The sequence below is a fragment of the Orycteropus afer genome, unplaced genomic scaffold (genome assembly GCF_000298275.1).
Source record: "Orycteropus afer afer isolate SDZICR_OR568_19922 unplaced genomic scaffold, OryAfe1.0 scaffold00255, whole genome shotgun sequence".
In the NCBI taxonomy this organism is placed as follows: domain Eukaryota; kingdom Metazoa; phylum Chordata; class Mammalia; order Tubulidentata; family Orycteropodidae; genus Orycteropus; species Orycteropus afer.
The window spans coordinates 902,802-913,448 of NW_006921842.1; the positions used below are offsets into that span (position 1 = coordinate 902,802).

General features: G+C 39.2%; 1 protein-coding gene across 1 annotated transcript in view; it reads right to left on the minus strand.

Moving 5' to 3' along the window:
- Positions 1–10,647, minus strand: part of DCDC2 (doublecortin domain containing 2) — a 337,396-nt gene that overhangs the window by 187,621 nt on the left and 139,128 nt on the right. The window contains exons 3-5 of the mRNA XM_007949808.1: positions 7,920–7,996; positions 7,659–7,790; positions 4,188–4,334 (exon numbers count right to left, since the gene is read on the minus strand). Of these exons, the coding sequence (XP_007947999.1) occupies positions 4,188–4,334; positions 7,659–7,790; positions 7,920–7,996 (356 nt within the window). The remainder of the gene's footprint in view (positions 1–4,187; positions 4,335–7,658; positions 7,791–7,919; positions 7,997–10,647) is intronic.

The window sequence follows — 10,647 nt, forward strand, 5'->3', positions numbered from 1 at the left end:
TGATTGACTTATTTCACTCAGCATAATGTCCTCCAAGTTCATCCATGTTATGCGGTGTTTTGCAGATTCTACATTATTCTTTAGGGCTGCATAGTATTCCATTGTGTGTATGTACCATAGTTTGATTATCCATTCTTCAGTTGATGGACACCTAGGTTGTTTCCATCTTTTGGCTATTATAAATAGTGCTGCGATGAATATAGGTGTACATATGTCTGTTTTTGTCCTGGCTCTCACTTCTTTAGGATATATACCTAGTAATGGATTGGCTGGATCAAATGATATTTCTAACCCCAACTTTTTAAGGAATCGCCATACTGCTTTCCATGTTGGCTGTACCACTGTCCACAAGACTTTCTGTCTTGTGGAACTTTGTTACTAGTGCTGGGGCAAGATGGTATTTCATTGTTGTTTTGATTTGCATCTCTCTAATGGCAATGATCATGAACATTTCTTCATATGTTTGTTGGCCGCCTGAATATCCTCTTTGTTGAAGTGCCTATTCATGTCTTCAGCCCATTTTTTAATTGAATTATTTGTCTTTCTGTTGTTGAGGTATTGGAGTTTTCTATATTCTAGAGATAATCCCTTGTACAATATGTCATTGCCTAATATTTTTTCCCAAACTGTAGGTTCTCTTTTGACTCTTTTGGAGAAGTCTTTGGAAGCACATAAAAATTTAATTTTTAGAAGGTGCCATTCATCTACTTTATCTTCTACTGTTTGTGCATTTTGGGTTATGCTTGATAGTCCAATCATGCCATATATTAGGGCCTCTAAATTTGCCCCTAATGACCCTCTTGCTTTCTTTATGGTTGATGTTCTTGATGTCATCCTACAATTCTTCAGGTTTTCGATCATTGGTGTTCAATGAATCAAATCTATTCTTTAGATGGTCTCTAAATTCAGGAGGGATATATTCAAGGTCATATTTTGGCTTTTGTGGACTTGCCTCAATTGTCTTCAACTTCAAGGTGGACTTGCATATGAGCAGTTGATGGTCTGTTCCACAATCATCTCCTGGCCTTGTTTTGGCTAAAGATACTGAGCTTTTCCATCACCTCTTTCCATAGATGTAGTCCATCTGATTCCTGTGTACTCAGTCTGGTGAAGTCCACATGTATAGCCACTATTTGTGTTGTTGAAAAATGTATTTCCAATGAATAAGTCACTGGAATTGCAAAATTCTATTATGCAATCTCCAGCGTTATATCTGTCACCAAGACCAAATTTTCCAACTACTGGTGATTCTTCTTTGTTTCCAACTTTTGCATTCCAGTCACCAGTGATAATTAATGGTCAATTTCAGACTGCAGAAGTTGATAAATATCTTCAATTTCCTCATTTTTGTTTTTGGTGATTGGTGCATAAATTTGAATGATAGTCATATTAATGGGTCTTCCTTGTAGGTGCATGGATATCATCCTATCACTGACAGCATTGTACTTCAGGATAGATATTGAAACATTTTTTGTGATGATTAATGCTATGCCATTCCTCCTCAAATTGTAATTCCCGGCATAGTAGATCATATGGTAGTCTAATTCATAATGACCAAAACTAGTCCATTTCAGCTTACAAGTGCCTAGGATATCAATCTTTTTGTGTTCCATTACATTTTGGCAACTTCCAATTTTTCTAGATTCATACTTCATACATTCCATGTTCAAATCATTAATGGATGTTTGCAGCTGTTTCTTCTTATTTTGAGTCATGGCTCATCAGCAAATGGAGGTCTCAAGAGCTTTACTTTATCCATATTAGTAAGGTAGATTCTACTCTAATGATGTAGCTCTTTCCCAGTTGTAGTGTGAGAGCCTTCAAACCTAAAGGGCTCATCCTCCTGCACTGTATTGGACAATGTTTCTGATTTATTCATAAAGTTGCACCATAATGTATCAGGTAATGTATCTCTGTTATTCATAAAGTTTTCCCCAGCCAATTCTTTGAGAAGTGGGTGGTCACTTCCTTCTTCCTAGTCTGTCTCAGTCAGTAAGCCATGTTGAAAACTGTGCACCATGTGCAACTCTGCTGATGTTTGAAACACTAGTGGCACAGCCTCAAGTCTCACAGCAACATACAAGCCACTACAGTATGACAAACTGACAGACAAGTTTGTCTCCCTTACCTGTTCAAAACCTCTCTCCCCTCCCCTTTCCTGGAACCTTGCCACTGCTTGCTCTGTCATCCCCCCCCCGGCTTTCCCCTGCTCTCCTGCCTCTTGGGGGTGGGGCCTGGGTCCCTCCCCCTACCTGGATCCCTGCCCCTGCTGAGAGATGCTGAGATACCACCTTACCCCAACTAAAATGGCACCTATTTTTTTAAAAAATAAATTAAATAAATAACAATAACTGCTGGCAAGGATGTGCGATTGGAACACTTATCTATTGCTGGTAAGACCATAAAATTGTACAATCACTATGGAAAATAGTATGTCACTTTCTCAAAAAACTAAAAACAGAACTACTCTAGATCCAGCAATCCCAATCCTAGGTAGTTGTTGTTGTTAGGTGCTGTGGAGTTGGCTCCAACTCATAGCAATGCTATATACAACAGAATGAAACAATGCCCAGTCCTATGCCAGCCTCACAACCCTTCCTACACCTGAGCCCATCGTTGCAGCCACTGTGTCAATCCATCTCGTCGAGGGCTTTCCCCTCTTTTCATTGATCCTCCACTTTACCAAGCATGATATCCTTTACAGGGAATGGCCCCTTCTGACAACATGACCAAAGCAGGTGAGACAAATTCTGGTCATCCTCACTTGGAAGGAGCATTCCAGTTGCACTTCTTAAACAGACATATGCACATCTATATTCATTGCTACTTTAGTCATAATAGTAAATAAATGGACAGTGCCTATTAACACATGAATGGATAAGCAAATTGTGGTATATACACACAATGGGAAAGGAAAAAAAAAAGCCAGAGAAACTGGAATAGTAGAGAAAAGAGGATTCCCTAAGACTATCACCCTGAGGCATTCTTCAAACCTAGAACCAAGCCTATTCCCTGAGATCTCAATTTGGGGAAATAGCAGAGTGCCACATAAAATAAAAGTTATTACTCATAAAATCAGCCATTGGTATGAGACCAAAATGGCAACAATTACTCAAAAGCAATGAGGAGATGATAAGGGGGAAGGGAAATTAGAGTACCACAAAGAGAACACAGTGAATGTCTACACGTTGTAACGAAAGTTGCTGAACAATATGTGGAAATTATCAAATGAGAACATGCTGTGTAAACTTTCACCAAAAACTCAACAAAATACTTTTTATAAAAACTACACAGATCGTGGATTAATGGAGAAGAAATTCATGACATTCTGCTCTGTCTAGCACAACCACCACAAAAATATTGGTTTCCACTATCACAGTGGCCACACAATCTCGGTGATGAGCAGCAGAGATGGATCCTAGGGCACCAAGACCAAGCCCAGGAGACTATGCATCTGCCAGGGACTAGAGCTCCTCATCACACCTCTGCAGTGATCAGTTAGGCTACAATAAATATCCTTCCTGAATAGATGACATTTCACGGGGAAAAGGTGTTCACAGCTCATTGTGTGTACTTAAAATTGTAATATTTAAAATATGTCATTATAACATGTATTCCCAGTTTCTCCATTTATTTGCACATGTGGAATTACACTTTTTAAAAAATCATACAGATATTAAAAGAGGTGTAAAATAGTATGTTTGCTTATTAAGGCATATTAATTAATATTTACTTTTGTATGTTTCTTTCTGAACCAAATTAGAAATGATTTGGTCTAGTTAAACTGTTAAGATATTATTAAAATTTCTAATAATATTTGCTCTATGGAAATTCATTGCCCTGTATCCTCTTCAAAAGAATAAATCTTTATATATATATATATAGAGAGAGAGAGAGAGATAATTATATTTTTATTTATTATAGATGATAGTTCATGGGAAAAAGATGCTATATAATCTTTCATAAATTCTCAATGGTAAAATAATGGCATTTACAGTCAGGAAGTCTTAAACTAGCCATTCTCACTGAAAAAGAAAGAAAATCCCTCAGATTATAAGAATAAGCTATTTCACCAATATTCATATTATTAGGAAAAGACTGTTTCAAACCTGACTGAACCACAAATGACCCAATGCTATTTCAAATGTTAACTAGAACATGAGTAGCGAATAAGGAGGAAGACTTACCCGTAAGTCCTTCTCATTGTTGACTTGTCAAAAAGTAATTCACTATAAGGCAATTTCTTAAACTTATCTCTGCCGACAGCCACATAAAACTGCCCATTCTCCAACTCTGCCCCACTTTCAATAAGTTTTCCTTCTAAAGTATAAAGTCTGTCAAAATATGAATGCCAATAATTAGAATATAACAAGCATTTAAAGAGTTACTTAAAATTGCAAAGTAAATAAAAACTTTCTGTTATTAATTTGGTTCATTTGTCACTGTTCTAATTATTGAGTTATAAGTGTCTGGTAGCCATTACATTCAAGTAAATGCTAAAGTTATAATGTAGATACAGTTACTATCTGGTTGTAACATGTTTCATTCCAGTAAGCTTGACAATCTGACACAGAGATCCCCTATTACTGCCATATTAAGGGGGGAAAAAAAGACTTGTACAGGTTGTGGTGCTTTAAACAAAGCTCAGCTTCCATTGAAGATCAATTCTTCTACTTATATTTTGTGAGTACTTATAAAATTTAATTTCTTCATGTATTTGTCAGGCTGACAAAGCCTCTAACTACATTCTGTGCAAGAACAGGCACCAGGCAAAAGTATTACATCCAAACAAACACAGATCTGGGTCAGGAAAAAAAAAGAGGTGAGAGGGCAGGAGAGAAAAGAGCCCACTGCCAGTATTAATGATGCAGAACCGCATAGCATTCATGCTTCTTTTTTTTTTTTTCTTTGCCCTCCCTCATAAGCAAGAGAGTGAACACTATATCTTCCCAGAATCGAGGGATTTCACAAGAACCTCCCTTTACTGTAAAACAACTACTCCAAACTACCATTAATACATTACTTAGTAAAAGAACAGTGATAATTTTACTACATGATTTAACATGTCTGCAGAATTCTTTTTAAAGAATAGGAAAAAACAGACTATGAAAACTAAAACAGAAAATGCATATTATTGAAGATTATAAATAAGAGTGAGTAACTGGAAGGATTTTAAGGTCATCATAAAACAATTCTCAAGCTTCTTATATTACATAATAAATGTTAGTGACATTTGCAAAGGAAAATAATTCATTGGTCTGTTAGCAGGTTTACTGATTATATATATGGCCATATTATATGGTGGGATGAAGTACAATGAAAATGGCTGCCCAATTTCCTGAAATGTGCTTATAGTTACTTAGTATACAGCTACTAACCAACACCAAACCCACTGCCATTGAATCAATGCCAAATCATAGTAATCCTATAGGACAGAGCAGAACTTCCCCATAGGGTTTCCAAGGCTATAAATCTTACAGAAGCAGATTGCCTCATCTTTCTCCTGTGGAGGGGCTGATGGATTCAAACCACTGACATTTTGGTTTGCAATCAAATGCTTTAACCACTATGCCACCAGAGCTCCTTATACAGCTATACTAAAGTCCTTCTCTTTACAACATTGTGTTAATAACATTAGACACCAACAAGTCTAAATATTAAGGCACTCTGGTGGTGCAGTGCCTAAGGCATTTGACTGGAAACCAGAAGATTGATGATTCAAACCCACCAACCATTCCACGTAAGAAGATGGAGCAATCTCCTTCTGTAACACTTAACTCAGATTTCCATTTTTCCGGACTTGACCTAAACCAAACAGCTCTGCTGGTATAGCGGTTAATGAATTCAGCTGCTAACCAAAAGAGGTGCTGTCCAAACCCACCACCTACCAACCCCCATCCCCGGGATAAAGATGATGCAGTCTGCTTCTACAAAGATTTATAGCCTTGGAAACCCTATAATGGCAGTTCTACTCTGTCTGATAGTCACTAAGAATAGGAATTGACTCAATGGCAGTGTGTTTGTTTGGGTTTTTTTTTTTTTCTTGTTTTTTTTTTTTGGTTTTGTCCTAGACCAAGATTTCTAAACAGTGGCGCACTATTGTTGGAAGGATACAGGAAGGCTGTCTTGTATATTGTAGGATGTTCGGGAGCATGCCTAGTCTCTGCTCACTAGTTGCCTGTAGAACCCTCCCTTCTGTCAAGCCCAGGGATCCCCAGGGACTAAATCACCCCTGGTTGAAAACCACTGACTGAGACTCAGACCCAGATCCAAACTATCTCCATTTTTCACTTGCTTTTGAAATAAGAAGATCAGAATTAGTACATAACTTTTATAGCTAGAAATTAAAAGGCAACACAGCCATAGACGCCAAAACAGTCAAGATTTAACTGGTTTCCTCTGCAGATAGGATGAGGGTATTGAATAAATTCTATCCTATGGTTTTAGCCCTTTTTTTTTTTTTTTTGGTCAGCATGACTCATGTTGACCTGCTTTCTTCCTTTGCTAAAAAATACAATGTACATCAGCACAGAGTTAGACAGATTTTTATGGGATGCCTTTGATATTGTAATATCCTGGTGGATTTTAACCTTTCTTTCAGTTAGCAGCCAGTAAGTTAAACATTTGCACTACCCAGGGACTCTATAAGAACTTGAAAGTAGGCGTGTACTCTGACAGTTGAGTACAATAGAGAGACTGGAGTAAAGATAGGATTCCAGAACTACTGATAAACTCTTGAGTGAATTTCAAATATCTGTGTATGTATTTTTAATAAAAATTTTCTTAATATATTGTATTTATGTATATATTATATATAATCCTCCCACCTAAAGGAAAATAAATCAGCCTCTGTCAAGGAATAATTCCCTAGATTTGAAAGCTATGGTTTTAATCTTTTCTTAAATTACAGAATCTGAGAAAATTCTTTTGATTACTCAAATTTTGACAACCCACTTAATATCCTCCTTCTCCAGCATCTTCCTTAAACCCACTAGCACTTCCTGATATCTGGCTGGTTTGTTTGTTTGTTTGTTTGTTTGTTTTGTTTTGTTTTGTTTTTTACCAGATATCAGATAATTTGTACCATCAAATAATCACAAATATTTCTTAATATTATGATTCAAGAAGTTGGTGCTCTCAAAAGAAAAAAAAAAAAAGGCCTCAACTAAAAAATGTTGATGTTTGCCCCGTTGCTCTAAATCAAAAGAATAAAAATAATTAATATTTATTGATGGCTACTACTATGTGCCCAGGAACTCTGCTGGGGCAATGGGTAAGGCATTTGGCTACTAATCAGAAGGTTGTTGGTTCAAATCCACCAGCTGCTCCACAGGAGGAAGATGAGGCAATCTACTTCCATAAAGGTTTACAGCCTTGGAAATCCTATGAGTCGGAATCTACTCCATGGTAGTGGGTCTGGTTTTTGACTATTATGTGCCAATGAGTGTTTTAAGGTCTTTATATGGATTACATTGCTTAAAACAACCCTATTAGATGAGTACTGTTATATAACCATTTTAGAGATTTAAAAAAAAAAAATGAGGCAGAGTGTAACTGGTGGACTGCAATTCAAACCTAGGAACAAGCAACTCCAAGCTTCCTGGAAATATCTTTAACAGTTCCAAATGCCATCCACTTGCAAGATTATTTCAACTTACCTATGGACAGCCCCACTCCTTAGAGTTATTTTTTCTGTGATCATTTGTAGTACATGATCCCACTGATTCAAAGCTTTTCTTGGGATGAGGAGGCGAGAAGCTGGGCTTACGAGGTCTCCATTTGCAATCAAGCTGGAAAAAAAGCAAAGCCCATGAACCAAATCTTTTGAAGTAGCTATGCCTTTGAAACAACAAAACAAATCCTAAACCAAAAGGAAACCAAGACAATTTTTATTTCAAATGCAAAGGGCTCCAACTTACAAGATAGTGCATGGTTCCTGGAGTGGTTTTCTAAAGCGAGCTGACACATTGATCCTGCTGTGGATTACTGGTTTTACCTATAAAAGCAAAAAAAAAGAAAGATAAATCATTGAGCTTACGTTAGTTTTCTTTTCTCCCCTGTGATAGGAAAAACTACAGGTTTCCAAAGAACTGGCTGAGACCTGTCTCAAAACCTTGCTTTGTTCCCCCACTTACTAACTCTCAGCTCACCCTCTATCAATAGTATATGCCCTTGATAAAGCTCTCAAAAAAAAGAAAAGCAAAATTTCACTTAAGCCCTGGGCATACTGCTCATGGTCTGTGCGAAGGAGCAGCAGGGGTATTATAAGAATCTTAAGTGAATTTTTAAGCAATGCTTTCTGTAAAACAAAAAATTTTAAATCCTATAAAACCTCAAACCCTGAAATGTCCCCCTCCTCCAGTCACAACATACTATGTTCTGCTTCTCTCCTCTCTCACTCTCATTATACCTATTTTCCATTGCTCCCACCAGGCCCTCCACCCCACCCTATTCTCTACGGTCAACTTTGTCTCAGCTTCACTTCCTCCCCTATCCACCTATCAACCACATGCCCACCAGCACCTTTGATCCCCACACCACTTGCATCTGCCTGGATCTGATCATCTCTCCCTCTTCTTTTGCTTCCAGGGCCCAGGTTGATGCTTAAAATAACCACACAGCCTAGTGACAGCCTTCACCTGAAAGAGGACTTTGGGCACCAGTTGGACTTCAGTGCTGTTCGGCCATCCTTCTGCTCCTCCCAAGTCAACAATGTTTACCATTCCCTACAGGGGATAGTCCAGCCCTAAGCTCTCAACCTAAACCCTAAATCCCACTCCTGATGTGCTCACTCTCAACAGATAATTTCCTTCCAAACTTCAAGAAAATAGAGACAAACAGCCAAGAAGACCTCTAAGCTTCCTTCGTCCTCCACATCCCAACTCATCCACATCTTCACTACTTCTCTCCTTTTCCTCCTGTCTCAGAAGAGTCCTTGTCTCTTAACAAAGCTAAGCCCACAACTTGATTTTCCCCCCTGCTGCCTCTACTTGTTCCATTAATTATCCACAGCCTCCTACAATGATAGGTTCGAGTATGGCAGTGATTGTGAGGATGGTGCAGGACTGGATAGTGTTTCATTCTGTTGTATATAGTACTGCTATGAGTCAGTACTGACTCAAGGGCATCTAACACCGCCACCTAGTGTCTCCAGTTTCTCCCTTGATCCTATGGCTCTCTCAAGTACTTCCAGTTGCCACTGAGTTGATTCCAATTCATGGTGACCCCATGTGTGAGAGAGTAGAACTGTGCTCCATAGGGTTTTTAAATTTTCAGAAGTAGATGCCAGGCCTTTCTTCCAAGTCACCTCTGGGTAGACTCGAACTATCAACCTTTCAGTTAGCAGCTGAGTATGTTTACCATTTACATTACCCAGGGACTTCTGTCAACTGAGCTCTGGTGGAGCAGTGCCTAAGGCATTTGACTGATACCCAGAAGGCTGGTGGTTTAAACCCACCAGCCACTCCTTGGAAGGAAGGTTGAGCAATCTAGTTTTGTAGTGGTACCACCTCAGAAACCCAAGGAAGGGTCCCTACGAGTCAGATCCAACTCGACAGCAGTGAGTGAGTTTTCTGTCAAGTACTATCCTTCCCCTATCTCTTCTCTGCATTATTCATATTCCACTTCATCCCACCCTGGCTGCTCTTCAGTCTTTTGCTATCTAGTTTCCACCTACATCACAGAAAGATAAAGCCCTACTCTCTGGTAGCATAGTGCCTAAAGCACTTGACTGCTAACCAGAAGGCTGGCGGTTCAAACCCACCAGCCACTCCTCGGAAGGAAGGTTGGGCAATCCTACTTCCGTAGTGACACTGCCTCGAAAACCCAAGGAGGGGTCACTATGAGTCAGGGCTGACTCGATGGCAAATAACATAAGAACCCTCATGACAAGCCACTGCTTACTTGGTTTCTTCATCTCCTACCAATACTGCTCTTGCCCAAATTCCTAGTTGTGCACATTAGTCAAACCAGTCAACTCTCCTCCACTTCCAAAACACAGCTTGCCAACCATTTCCACACCTTTGCTCGTCTTGCCCCCTGTGTCTAAAATCCCCTCCCTATTTCTCGACCTCCTAAAATTCAATTTGTTTTCCAAGGCCCAGCTGACGTATCTCCAAACTTTCCCTGCTCACTCTTCTTTAGTTTTCTGGCTCAGATAGCACTAAAGATAGCCTCTAAAACAAATGACAGTTCTCAGCCTTTTTTCCTGAGTTGAAAAGAAAACTTACTGGCAATGGGAATTGATAATTAAAATAGCATTGTGCTCTGGTGGCATAGCGCCTAAGGCATTTGACTGCTAATCAGAAATCTGGTGGTTCAAATCCACCAGCTGCTCCTCAGAAGAAAGATTGGGCATTCTACTTTTGTAGAGATACTGCCTCGGAAACCCAAGGAGGGGTCTCTATGAGTTGGATCTTACTGGACGGCTATGAGTTTTTATTACTCCAAGCACTCACTATACTCAGTAACTTACATGCATTGTTGTTGTTGTTAAGTGCCGTCGAGTCGTTTCCGACTCATAGCGACCCCATGCACAGCAGAACCAAACACCGCCCGATCCCGCGCCAGCCCCACAATCCCTGCTATACTTGAGCCCATCATTGCAGCCACCGTATCAATCCATCTCCTTGAAGGCCTCCCCCTCTT